Source organism: Ursus arctos, unplaced genomic scaffold, assembly GCF_023065955.2.
Source record: "Ursus arctos isolate Adak ecotype North America unplaced genomic scaffold, UrsArc2.0 scaffold_34, whole genome shotgun sequence".
NCBI lineage: Eukaryota > Metazoa > Chordata > Mammalia > Carnivora > Ursidae > Ursus > Ursus arctos.
Window position 1 is genome coordinate 6,212,797 of NW_026623030.1, and position 14,366 is coordinate 6,227,162.

The window sequence follows — 14,366 nt, forward strand, 5'->3', positions numbered from 1 at the left end:
GAAGGCTGGTGGGGTTGGGGGGATGGGGTAACTGGGTGATGGACATTAAGGAGGGCATGTGATGTAATGAGCACTGGGTATTATATAAGACTGATGAATCACTGAACTCTACCTCTGAAACTAATTATATACTATATGTTAATTAACTGAATTTAAATTTTAAAAATTTTAGTAATTTAAAAAAATAAGGGAAAATAAATAAAATTTAATTAACCCAATCAAAACAAAACAAACAAATAAAAACAAAAACACTAATTCCACGGGCTACATGCACTCCTGTGTTTATTGCCTCATTATTTAGAATAACCTAACTATGGAAGCTGCCCAAGTGTCTATCAATAGACGAATGGATAAATAAGATGTGGTTCAAACACACACACACACACACGCATGCACACACACAAAGGAATATTAGTCAGCCATAAAAGAGAATAAAATCTTGGGGCGCCTGGGTGGCTCAGTCGGTTAAAGATCTGCCTTCGGCTCACGTCATGATCTCGGGTTCCCTGATCAGCAGGGAGTCCACCTCTATCTCTGACCCTCCCCCATGCTTGTCCTCTTTCTCTCTCTCAAATAAATACAAACCTTTAAAAATTTTTTTAAAAAGAGAATAAAATCTTGCCATTTGCAACAACATCGATGGAGCTAGAAAGTATTATGCTAAGTGAAATAGTCAGAGAAAGACAAATACCATATGATTTCACTCATATGGATTTTAGGAAACAAAACAAACAAGCCAAGTGGAGGCGGGGCGAGAGAGAGAAGCAAACCTAGAAACCGACTTTTAAGTACAGCACGAACTGATGGTTAGCTGAGGGGAAGTTGGTGAGACTCAGTGAAATGTGTGAAGCAGAGTACACCTAACATGATAAACACTGAGTAATTACAAAATTGATGAATCACTATATTGTATACCTGAAACTAATATAACACTGTATGTTAACTATACTGTAATTAAAATTTTAAAAAAAGGTTGATAAAAACACATGGGTCATTAGTCCATGTGATTTTAACACCCGTAGCGAAAAAACTATTTATAATTTCAATCTATAAATCATTGTGAACCTTCTAATACAAACTAAATATTTAATCTTCCTTGAGAGAATAGCACAGAAAAAAATTCTGGCATATGGCAAAAGTTAGAATAAATGTGGCATCAAAGATCAGTGGGGAAAGGGTAGGTTATTCAGAAAACGGTGTGCTAGGCCGCCTGAGTAGCTCAGTCAGTTAAACGTCTGCCTTTGGCTCGTTGTCCTAGGGCCCCGGGATCAAGTCCGGAGTCAGGCTCCCTGCTCAGTGGGAGCCTGCTTCTCCCTCTCCCTGTCACTTCTCCTGCTTGTGCATGCGCTCTGACAAAAAAAATAAATAAAAAACTTTAAGAAAAAAAAGAAAGAAAGGGGGCGCCTGGGTGGCACAGCGTTTAAGCGTCTGCCTTCGGCTCAGGGCGTGATCCCGGCCTTCTGGGATCGAGCCCCACATCAGGCTCCTCCGCTGTGAGCCTGCTTCTTCCTCTCCCACTCCCCCTGCTTGTGTTCCCTCTCTCGCTGGCTGTCTATCTCTGTCAAATAAATAAATAAAATCTTTAAAAAATTAAAAAAAAAAAAAAAAAGAAAGAAAATGGTGTGCCAATGGGGAACTATCAAAAAGGGATGAATAAGTCTGTCACAGGAGAAGTAAAAATAAATTCTAGGTGAACTAATGATTAAGTATAAAGTGAAACTTCAAACAATATCTGATCTTGAGAAAGAAGCAACTAAGGAAAAAATATATATAGCAAAGTTGAATACCAACAGATATGAATAAAAATTATTCAACTTCCATCAAACCAAAAAGTTGTAAATAAACAAAACACTACCAGTGGTTTTTAATGTTCTAACACCCAGCCAAGCAAGACCCGGGAAAACTAGAACTCTCAATCACTAGTAATGGTATAACTTGTTACTGCTTTTTCAAGAGGATAATTTTGCAATCAGCGTTAAGAGCTTTAAAAATGCTCATAACTTTTGACTTCGGTATTTCACCTCTAAATACCTAGCCTACTAAAACAAAGATTTGTATGAATTCAGTCGATGATTCCTTAGTCACAATTCCATAACACAAAAATATCAGAAAACTTTGGCAGCAAATCTATCCTGAATTTATAATTTTTATTTAAAAATTATTTATAACTTATATTTTATTTTATTTTATTGGTGTAAATAAAATTTATTCAGTTCATCAGCCTGGCCTTCAAAGCTGTAATTAATTTGGTCCCTTCCTATTTGTCTATTTCCCAAAATAGCCTCCTACAGGTGCTGTAAACCTGCCACACAAAACCACAATTTTGGCTCTTCTCCAAACATGGTCTAAACTGGCCCCGCCATAGCGCCTTTACAGAAGCTGTCCCGCTTCCTGAAATATACTTCCCTTCCCAAATCACGGGTCTTTTCATGAAAAAGGAAAACCTGCACTCCTTTTAATAAAGCTTCATAGATACTCTCCTGAATCAGAACTAACCTGTCACCGTCCTATGACTCCTGCACAATTTGTACTGTTGAGATATACTTAAGGTAGTCAGAGTCAGCTGCGCATCTCTTTTCTCACTTGGCAGAACTCTGAGAGAGCAGAGGTTAAATATTTCATTGTTCCCCCGATTTCTTAACATAGTGCTTTACACCCTGTACCCTAATGATAATAAACTAACGGATGAGCATACTCATATCAGGATTCATAACAAATATGTTTTTAAAAATTCCATCACTCAAGAGACATGCCATGTGAGTGCTGGGAGGGAGGAGGTAAAGGAGGAGTCAAAGCTGGCACAGTAACTACTGAAACGAGGAAGCGGAAAGACTTGAAGCAGCAAGGTAAGGACGAGGAAAACACAAGTCACTCTACAGTACCAGAAGAGTCCTCCAAGCTTGTCAGGGATGTCAGTTTCTCATTTTCTAATAAACTAGTGTGGCTTAAGTCATTGTGTGTACTCTTGTCTTCAAGATGTTCTCCAGCACGAGGAACAACAATCTGTAAGAAATAAAATGCAAGTAACAGAAGCAAACTCACTACTATGAAGACCACAGTACAAGGCTCCAAAAAGCACCACCAATGTGCTCAGGATTTGTAATTCACAATTTAGGCAATGAAGTTCTAGCTGTTTTATGTGTATCAACAACTTTCTTCCTGCCCCCATGCCACTTTCCTCCCCTGACCCACCCACTGAGACATTGTTAAAAGTTAACATCTCAAATTGTGCACACAACTCAGAAGACCTAGTAATACAGTTAGTACACTAATATGTGACTGAATTTGAACAATACAAGGCTTGGGGAAGTGAAGTGAAGATAACAGCCAAGTTGGACTCTGAAACCTACATTGGAATCACTGATTTTTCTGCTTCTCAACCCAAGGACCACAAAATCCTAATGGCACACAGCAGTTTGTTAAGAGCATTCAAGGCCCAGAATAAAAGGTAATGCCTTCTACATGTCAACTTTATTTCAAAATCTTTTTAAATATATATCAGACAATACCATCTTTAAAATTAGATTGCAAAATACACAATTTTTAAGATAAAAACATGGGCTCTCCATACAATTGCATACTTGTAGAAAACAGTGTGGAACTATGCTCGTAAAGATCTAAAAATGTGGAAACAAAATGTGGAAACAAAAAATACAAATGAACAAACAAACAAACAAAAAACAGAAACAGACTCAAACATATCTGAGAACAAAGTGGTGATTCCTGAAGGGGAGAGACTGGAACGATGGGTGAAACAGATAAATAAGAGGTACAAAATCCCAGTTATAAAATAAATAAGTCACAGGGATGCAAAGTACTACATAGAGAATACAGTCAATAATATTGTCATAACTTTGCATGGTGACAGAGGGTAACTACACTTCCAGTGGAGAGCATTTATAATGTATAGAGTTGTTGAATTGCTTTGTTGTATACCTGAAACTAAGAGAACGTTGTGTATCAACTATAGTTTAATTAAAAATAAGAAAGAGGGGTGCCTGGCTGGCTCAGTCGGTTCAGCATCTGCCTTCGGCTCAGGTCATGGTCCCAGGGTCCTAAGATCAAGCCCTGCATCAGGCTCCCTGTTCAGTGGGGAGCCTGTTTCTCTCTCTGCCACTCCCCCTGCTTGTGTTCTCTAAGAAATAGATAAAATCTTAAAAAATAATAAAAAATAAAAATAAGAAAGAGCTGGGGCGCCTGGCTGGCTCAGTCAGTGGAGCATGTGGCTCTTGATCCCAGGGCTATGAGTTTGAGCCCTCTGTTGGGTGTAGAGATTACTTAAATAAAAAATCTTTTAAAATTAATTAAATTAAAAAGAGCTTATTCTCACCCCACCGCCCCCCCCCCCCACACCAAGTCAGATGCAGTAGTAGCTCCCTCTGGTCTACACCTTCTAACATATTTCTCTTCCTCTTGCTCTTACTTTGTCATCTCCTCTTTATCAGTATCTCATGTTTCTATACTTGTATTGCTGCTTTCCAGTTTTATGGTCCCTCTCTTACGATCAATGATTTCTAATACTTTTCAGAAGCCAATTCTTCAGCCATCCTAAAAAAGCAAATTTCCTACCATGAGGAAAAGTTATGTTCTTTCTCTTTAGAAACCATGTCTTCTAAATGTTCAAGAAATCATGTTATCTACCTTAATTCCAATTTGACTACACCTGAACTTCCTTTAAAAAGCATTTCTCAAATTTGAAAGTTGTTAGCAGTTACATACAAGGAGCAAATGCATAGAGCAGGAGTCGACAAACATTTTCTGTAAAGAGTCAGCTAGCAAAATACTTCAGGTTTTGTCAGCCTTGTAAGGCTCTGTCACAACTTCTCAACTTAGCTATGGTAGCACAAAGCAGCCCAGAACGATACAGAAACAAATGGGCATCACTGTGTCCCAACAAAACTTTACAAAGATAGGCAGACTGGATTTGGACAACAAGCTACCGACTGCCACCCTGAAATAACTCTTTAGACCTTTTTGTTGGTATTTTGTAAACAACTCTTCTAAACACCAGACTCCAGGCCTGAAATCCCTATTAACTGTTTCTGTTGGACATGAACTGTTGCTCTGCTAAGCCCCCCTTCCTTTGAGGAGCCCACCTCTTTTTACATCATACGGACCTGGTGGGGTTGTCAGCTGCATTCCTCTCTGTACATACACACATACGCTGATGTACATGTATACTCACACACGCAAACACACAAAGAAGCGGATGTCAGTGCAGGCGCAACAAACAGTATTTTAGTCCAACCCAGCCCCTGGCACGGTGATTTACACAGGGGAGAACTTATGACCCAAGTGAGCTCATTACAGTTGTCATCCCTTTTTTTTTTAATTTACCCTCAAAGAAAGATCTCGGTCTTTTTTTTTTTTTTTTTTTAAGATTTTATTTATTTATTTGACAGAGGGAGAGGCAGCGAGAGAGGGAACACAAGCAGGGCAAGTGGGAGAGGGAGAAGCAGGCTTCCGGCTGAGCAGGGAGCCCAGTGTAGGGCTCGAACCCAGAACACTGGGATCGTCACCTGAGTGGAAGGCAGATGCTTAATGACTGAGCCACCCAGGCGCCCCTCAGTGTTCTTTTTTCGGTCACAAATTTTAAGAATGTAGGCTTGGGTGCCTCTAAATGAAGACAGCCTCCTGACCATTCAACCAACTACTGAGTGCCAACCACGTGCCAGGCACTCAGGATACAATAAACAAAACAAAGAGGGACACTTGGGTGGCTCAGTCAGTTAAGCGCCTGCCTTCAGCTCACGTCATGATCCCAGGGTCATGGGATCGAGTCCCGCATGGGGCTCCCTGCTCAGCAGGGAGTCTGCTTCTCCCTCTGCCTGCCACTCCCGCCTGCTAGTGCTCTCTCTCTCTCTGACAAATAAACAAAATCTTAAAAAGAAATAAAATAAAATAAAATTTTAAAATAAACAAAACAAAGAGAAACCCTTACCCTCCCGGAGCCATCTTTCAAGAGGGAGGCAGCAAGGAGTGAAGTAGAGCAAAGGTGGAGAAGTCCTGATGACACAGGAAGCCCTGGACCAAGACTACTCTCACGTGCTGATTACTTGAAGCAGTAACGTGGATTTCTGCTATTTAAAGTACAAGACTTCTAACTAAAATTACTAGTATCTAACACTTACGCATGCGAAATAGGAACCTTCACTCTCCCAATAACACTCTAGAAATTGGTAACATATAAAAGATTACCTTGTTCTCCTTATTATTCATCCATGATTGTAAACCAAAATCAACAGGTGAGTCTGTTTGAGAAAACAAAAATAACTGAGACCAAATTATTTTATCAACTAAATACCCAATAACCCCTAAAAATAGCAAATTAATGAACTAAACATTTTTTCCCTTAAGTAGAATAGAGCACTTTTAAATGACGGTATAGGAACTTACCATTGGTCAGTTTAATTAAAAAACTGTCATAGTGGGCAAGTATGAAAAATAATACATATGCCCCAAAAAACCCTGAATATGAATCTAATCAAGACTCTAAAGCTAACTTTTGCTTTATAGAGGATATGGGGAAGAGAGAAACAAGAAAAATGACAGCATGACTAAGCACACAGACAAATCCAAATCACGGGACAATCTACAGGGTAACGGACTGAGCTTTTTTCAACAGGCACTGACTTAGGACACACAACAAATAATATACCATAACATAAGGTAGCCTTCCTTGGACTTCAATTCAAGCAAACCAACCTGCATAATTAGTAAAATGAATATGGACTAGAGTACTATATGATAATAAAAACTGTTAAGTCTGTTAGCAGTGTTAACAGCACTGTGGTTATGTAAGAAAATATCTGTATTTTTAGAGATGCATACTAAAATATGTAGGAATAAAATGATACTTGAGATTTAAAATATCAGAAAAAAGGAATAAAAAAACAGAAGAGATAAAGCAAGTATGACTAAATCTTATACTAACTGAGACTGTGGGATAAGTATATGAGTTTTTTTTTTTTTAACAGATATAAAATTTGCATACCATGAAATCACCACCCTCTTAAAGCATTCAATTCAGTGGTTTTTAGTATATTCTCAAGGTGGTGCGACCATTAGCACTCTTGGATGCCACAATATTTTCATCACTCCAGAAACACTGTACCCATTAGCAGTCACTCCCCATTCTCCCCTTCCCCTGGACTTCACAAGCACTAATCAATCGTCTCTATGGATTTGCCGATTTGGTGTCTACAGATGCCTGTGGATGAACAGAATCTTAAAACATGTGGCCTTTTGTATCTGTCTTCCTTTACTTAGCCTAATGTTTTCAAAGTTCAACTGTATTATAGTACATATCAATACTTCACTCCATTTATATGGCTCAGTAATACTCCACTGCATGGACACACTACATATTATTTATCCATTCATCACTTGATGGGAGATTTGAGTTGTTTCCACTCTTTCGCTATTGTGATTAATGCTGCTCTGAATATTCAGGTACAAATTTTTGTGGGGACATATTTGTTCACTTCTCTTGGGTATACACCTAGGACTGGAACTGCTAGCTCATATGGGAGAAAAAACTGTCAAACTACTTTCACAGTAACTACCTCATTTTACATACCCACCAGCAAGGAATAAGAGTTTTAATTTCTCCATAGCCTCACCAACACTTGCTATTTTCCAACTTTTTGATTGTAGCTATTATAGTAGATGTAAAGTGATTACTCGTGGTTTTGATTTGCATTTCCCTGATGACTAAAGATGCTGAACATTGTTTCATGTTTATTGGCCATTTTACAACTTCTTTAGACAAATGTCTATTGAAATCCTTTGCCCATTTTACAGTATTTTTTTTATTGAATTGTAAGACATATATATATGATTTGCAAATATTCTGTTTCACCTTTGTGTTGCCTTTTCACTGTCTTTATTTTATTAGTCTTTTGAGGCATGAAAGTTTTCAACTTCAATGAAGTTCAATTTACCAATTTTTTCTTTTATTGCTTGTAAGTGTGAAGAGTTAATACCATTCTCACTACTTTCGTATATATTTGACGCTTTTCATCAAGAGAAATACAAACATCCACTAAGATTTTTAAGAAAAACATACAAAGTACATTCATTCATCAATCCTATAATATGGGCTCAAGTACTGAATCATTGTTTCGAATTACATGCCATCTTCACTACCTAAGAATACAATACATAGTTTAAAATATCTAGCTTTAATTTCTCTGACAAAAGAGAACAAAGAGTACTCAGAAGCAATCTGAAAGCAGAAGTCTATAAATTACTTAGTTTTTACAATTTTCCCCGCATTTTCGTAGTTTCTTTCCCAGATCCAATTTGATAGCAACTGTTCAAATGACTCCAAAGCATTCAACTTGGTTTTCTTAGAAACAATAATTTTAGAATTTATAATTCACCAATTTTTTAAAATAAATTAAGGAACAAAAATGACTGGTGATAATAGCAATTAACTGGCGGGGTGAAGTGTGAAAGGTGTGTCTTGAACACAATGTGTGCTGTGGCCATCTGACAGCATGGTTTCCAAAGGAAACGAGCTTTCAGCTTAATCAATGAAGACAATTAAAAGATTAATCAAGAGACCATTTCCTGTAAAAATATTAATAGGTAAATGCCAAACCATAAGTGTTTTCAGTTTACCGTACTGTAGCTTAAGATAAGTACCAAAGATAGACCAATGAGAAAGGAAATTGAAATACATACATTAGGAAGTAATTTCTAAAAGTTCAGTACCTTGCACTTGTTCCAGTGGTGAAATCCTTTCAAAAGGATCTTGGCTCTGAAAGGGTTTTGCAGTTTTAGCTTGCTCCTCTTCTGTTCTCGCTTTATCACCTTGCAAAGCAGACTCTTCAAGAACAGCATCTGACATATGTTGACTTTCTATGTGGTTCTTTTTCTTAGAGATAGAACTTTTCATTAGGGAACAGAATAATGATTAAATGTTAGTTACCTTGGGTAAATCAATAAAATATTCATTAATCAGTTAGAGAAAAAATGGATACAGTGAAAAGAAAAATTCCCAGGACCAGCCAGAAACTATAATTGGCTCCACTGTAGGTGGTCTGGGGACGGCACACTATTTTGGGTTCAGAGATACACAGTCTACCAAAATCACAGTATCATATTGCTATTTTGCCTCTCAAGTGATAAAATGAGGGTTTTTTTTCTTTCCCAAATAAGTATCTCTGAATCTATCACATGTGGAGAAAAACTCAGCTTTCTAAAAGCAAAACAGACTTAAAGGATACTAGTATATTTGCCAAAAAGCTGATTCTCTGAATTACTAAACGCTTTAAAAGTTTTACTTTTAGCCTCTGCCACTGCCCTTGTCCCCATCTTTGTATCTCTGTTGTTTTATATATGGATGACAATGTTTTTCCTTAAAGGTAATTTTCCTCCCAATCTTCTGCAAAAGCTTGTGGGTCTGATGCAGCTCACCACAGCCTTCTGCTAGCGAGAGAAGGGGTAGGGATGAACTTTTCAGAAAAAGGCCTCTAAATGCAATAAATTCATCATCTGACAAACTGATATCTAGGGCCAGGCTTAAATCTGACCAGGATAGATGAAAAGAAGATAGCCCTTCATATATTCCAAGTGCTAGCCCTCTGTGCCTGAGGCATCTCCCAACTCTAATTTACCTCTCAGTTTCTCCATCTCTGTATTGGGGCTGTAATACACAGAAAGTCAATACCATCAGCTCAATCCAAAGGCACATTCATAAGTACATACAGGAAAGTTTCAGCCCAATCAAACAGAAGCTGAGTAAAACAGAGGGTAGGGGTAGTGGAAAGACTATGGATACAAAGTTGAATGATAGAGAAGACAGAAAAAGAGGTGTGGGGGTGTGCACAAAAACAGAAACTGACAAAATGAAAAGACAGTCTACAGAATGGGAGAAAATACCTGCAAATCATATCTGATAAAGGATTAATATCCAAAGTATATAAAGAACTCATACAACTCAATAGTAAAAACAAAAAGCAAATAAGCAAATAATAACAATTAAAAAATGGGCAGATCTGAGTATTTTTCCAAAGAAGACATACAGATGACCAACAGGTACAAGAAAAGATGTTCCACGTCACTAATCACCAGGGAAATCAGAACCACACTGAGACATCACCTACCACCTCTCATAATAACTACTATAAAAAAGACAAGAGGGATGCCTGGGTGGCTCAGTCTTAGGTTAAGTGCCTGCCTTCAGCTCCGATCATGATCCCAGAGTCCTGGGATCGAGCCCCAAATCAGGCTCCCTGCTCAGTGGGGAGTCTACTTCTCCCTCTACCTGCCACTCCCCCTGCTTGTGCACATGCTCACTCTTTCTCTCTGAAAAATAAATAAAATCTTTAAAAAAATAAATTTAAATAAAATAAAAAAGACAAGAAATAACAAGTGTTGGTGGGGATGGGCAGTGCAGTCGCTATGGAAAACAGTACGGAGGTTCTTCAAAAATTAAAAATAAAACTACCGTATGATCCAGCAATCCCACGTCAAGGTATTTATCCAAAAAAAAACTAAAGCCCTAACTCAAAAAGATGTATGGTGCCCCACGTTCACTGCAGCATTATTTACAACAGTCAAGATGGAAGCAACCTAAGTGTCCGACAGAGGAATAAAAAAAATGTTGTATATATACATGATGGAATATTATTCAGCCATATAAAAAGAAGGAAATCTTGCCATTTGCAATAACATGCATGGACTTTAAAGGGCATTATGGCAAGTAAGACAGAGAAAGACAAATACCACATAATCTCATTTATATGCAGAATCTAAAAATAAGAGTAAAACACTAATCTCAAAGATACATAGAATAGATTAATGGTTCCCAGAGGTAGGGGATCGGGGCAGGAGAAATGCGTGAAGGGGGTCAAAAGGTACAAACTTCCAGGTAGAAAATAAGTAAGTCATGGGGTTATAATGTAGAGCATGGTGACTATACGTAATAACAGTGTATTGCATATTTGAAAGTTGCTAAGAACAAATCTTAAAAGTTCTCATCACAAGAAAAAAAAATTCTGTAACTATGTAAGGTAACAGATATTAACTAGACTTATTGTGATGACCATTTTGCAGTATATACAAATATCGCATCATTACATTGCACAACTGAAACTAGTATAATGTTATATATCACTTATATTTCAAATAAATGAGAATATGAAAGGGAAAAGAAAGACAATAAAGGTCCCTAGGTGACATATTAAAAAAAAAAAAAAGGTGGTGGGGAGGCAAAATGGTGACATGAAATAAATAAAAAAGAAATCATGACATTTAGGTTCATTTCATATTTCAAAGCCCCCCACTCCAAGAAGAACATGTGCAATTTACCCTTGAACAAGATGGGGGCTAGGGGCACTGACTTCCGGCATAATTGGAAATCCATGTCTAACTTCCGACTCCCCAAAAGCTTAACTACTTACTTGAACTACTGTTGACTAGAAGTCTTACAAATAACATATTCAGTCAATTAACACACACTTTGTATATGTATTATACACTGTATTCTTATAATAAAGCTAGAGGAAAGAAAATGTTAAGAAAATGATAAGGGGGGGGGCGCCTGGGTGGCACAGTCGTTAAGCATCTGCCTTCGGCTCAGGGTGTGATCCCGGTGTTCTGGGATCAAGCCCCACATCGGGCTCCTCCACTGGAGGCCTGCTTCTTCCTCTCCCACTCCCCCTGCTTGGGCTCCCTCTCTCACTGGCTGTCTCTCTCTCTGTCAAATAAATAAGTAAAATCTTAAAAAAAAAAAAAAGAAAAAAAATGATAAGGAAGAGAAAATACACTTATAGTACTATGTATTTATTGAAACAAATACCCACGCAGTTCAAGGGTCAACTGCAGTGTGACCATTAGAACTTTACAAAAGAGCCAGTTAAATTAGTCACCTCCCCCTAAATCCACTTCTTCAAAACTACAGCTATCACTTGTTCTTATTAGCCCACCAAAATTCTTCAAACTAAGTCAAATATTAAGTCAAATAAGCTTCAAGTAAAAGTGGCAAGAGTAACTTCTAGGACTGCATGAAAATGACAGTAAAGATACATAAAAAGTGAAGCAATCTGGATGACAGCTACCAGTCTTAGCCCAAGCTTACCTCAGATTCTAAAATCTGAAAAGCAGATGGGGTGTGCAAGAGAAACAAAAGCATGGTCCAGAACAAGAACAAAAGGGCCCGGAAGCAGAAAACAACTCTGCCAGGAAGAACTGCAGAAATGCTTCCTGACTACAGTAGGAAGGAGGGCAGGAGGGAGTCCGGGGGAGGGGGATGACTGAAAGTCTATCAGATGCCTGTGCTGGGCAGTGCTCCACTCCTGCTCCGCAACCCATGCAAACAAAACAGCAGTGTCAGCATGACGCCGCACACCTAGGAAGGCTCTTCTCCAGAAAAGGCATATGAAATGCCTGTGCAGAATGAAGCAATGGTGGTCACAGCAGCGTTAAACACCCGGCATGAAACCCGTAAAGTGAAGCCGGCCATGAGTATCGCCCAGCTCGCATGAAGACCTAACAGAAACAAGATCTGGATACCCACTAGCCCACACGAACAACCTAGAAGACAGCCGTAAATCAGATGCAGGAGGAGCAGCTTGAGAGATAAAAATAAAGATGAATAAAGTAAACAACCCCAGAGACAAGGATAATTTATAGAACTTTGAAAAATCTCAATTAGAATTCTCAGAAAACATTGAAGTCGCTATTATATCCACAAAAAGGAACCATTATTAAAAAAAAAAATGAAAGACCAGAAAAAAAGGTTCTCAAAATTATGACTGCCAAATGATTTAATAGAAGGGTAGGGAAAAAACTAGGAACTTTATCTAGAACATTGTCTATTTGCACTGAAACAAAAGAAAAACAAAACAAAAAAGGAAAAAAATAATGGAAATATATCAACCCAGGCAATCCAAAACAGTAGTCCCAGAAAGAAAGAAAAATAAAAAATCACCAAAGTAATAATAATTATCTAGAACTAAAGCACACAAATCTCTCGATTGATGCCAATTAGAATTTAGTTGGGGGGGGGGGTGGGCACCCACCACGGACTCAGGGAGGATTCTAACAGTTTCCAGAGAGAAAAAAGTTCAGATACAAATGGTCAAGTATCAAAATGACATCGGGCTTCTCAAACTACATAGCAATGCCTTCAAAATTTTGTGAAAGTTATTTTTATCTTATCTTTAAATCTTATCCTCAGGTAAAATATTCATTAATTGCAAAGTCAGAATAAGGATATTTTAAAAATATAAATTCCACCCTCCCCCAGAAGAGGCCATAGAAGCCATCCTTCACTCGGGAAATAAGAGTATGCTGCTGCAGCCACAGAAGTCCAGGCTCTCAGACTAACAACCCAGATCTTCAGGCTACTCAATGGAGACAAGGAATAGTCCCAAAGCATTCACCTCTACCCAATGAAAGTCTAGAGTGAGGCCAGTACACTGCATCTAGGACTCCACCTTACCAGGTCTCCTATCTTCCATTAACAGGGATCAACAAGACCACTTCCCAGACCTCCTGGCCCACATCAAAGAGTCAAGAGGTTACTTCTGATATTCTCCTCCCCTCCCCCCATGTCTAATGTCTCATTGACAAAATCATGTCTCATTGACTTCATGATGACCTTCAATAAGCCCAGGACTCCTTACTACTGACATCCGAAGATCCACAAGCACATTTCCCCTACCCAACCCAACAAACCAACCCTGGATCAGCAAAATCTTGCTATTCCTGAATCCTTCCTATGAACACTGCTTTTACCTCACCGCTTTAGGGAAAACCTGGATGCCCTGTGAGGACACTGCCTCCCTTAAACACTGCCAAATGGGGACTATCCGTCTCTCCCACAGCTCTGGAATCACTGGGCATGGAGATGGAAAGTGTGTCTCCATCAGCATGTCCCCTCAGTACAACTTCCAGATATTCCTCACTAAAGCCTCCTAGCCTGGAGTCACCTCTGACCCCTCATGGCATCTGCTTTAATACCTCAACTCTATAATCCTTTGACACAACCCAAGCCCCAATCCACTCCTATCACCACATCTCACACTCCCTCGCCTTTCTGTTATCCTCTCCTCTTCCTTAACCTAAATCCCATGGCCAATCATTACACACCCTCAACTTCTTCATCCCTCACTGCTTTCATCAAACTACAAGCCTAGTTAAACCCAACCCTCCCCTCACACCTTGCCAGCACCCCTACAGCTGAATGTGGTTAGAGAAAACATCACAATCACAGTAAATTCATGACCATGACCCTCAAGTGGGACTCCTGATGCTGTCCGACTTTGCCACTATTTCCCTCCCTGTTCACTCTCCCACACTCTCATGACTGTTGACATCTCTCTACTGCTCCTCTACCCTGAGTTGATGTCATG

At 38.8% G+C, this 14,366-nt stretch overlaps 1 protein-coding gene across 5 annotated transcripts in view; it reads right to left on the reverse strand.

Annotated features, from left to right (window-relative positions):
* CEP192 (centrosomal protein 192) overlaps positions 1 to 14,366 on the reverse strand; it is a 139,324-nt gene that overhangs the window by 112,017 nt on the left and 12,941 nt on the right. For all 5 annotated transcript variants that reach the window (XM_048221598.2, XM_048221596.2, XM_048221597.2 and 2 more), the window contains 3 exons: positions 8,719 to 8,894; positions 6,199 to 6,251; positions 2,883 to 3,003 (listed from right to left, as the gene is read on the reverse strand). In XM_048221598.2, coding sequence (XP_048077555.1) covers positions 2,883 to 3,003; positions 6,199 to 6,251; positions 8,719 to 8,894 — 350 coding nt within the window. The remainder of the gene's footprint in view (positions 1 to 2,882; positions 3,004 to 6,198; positions 6,252 to 8,718; positions 8,895 to 14,366) is intronic.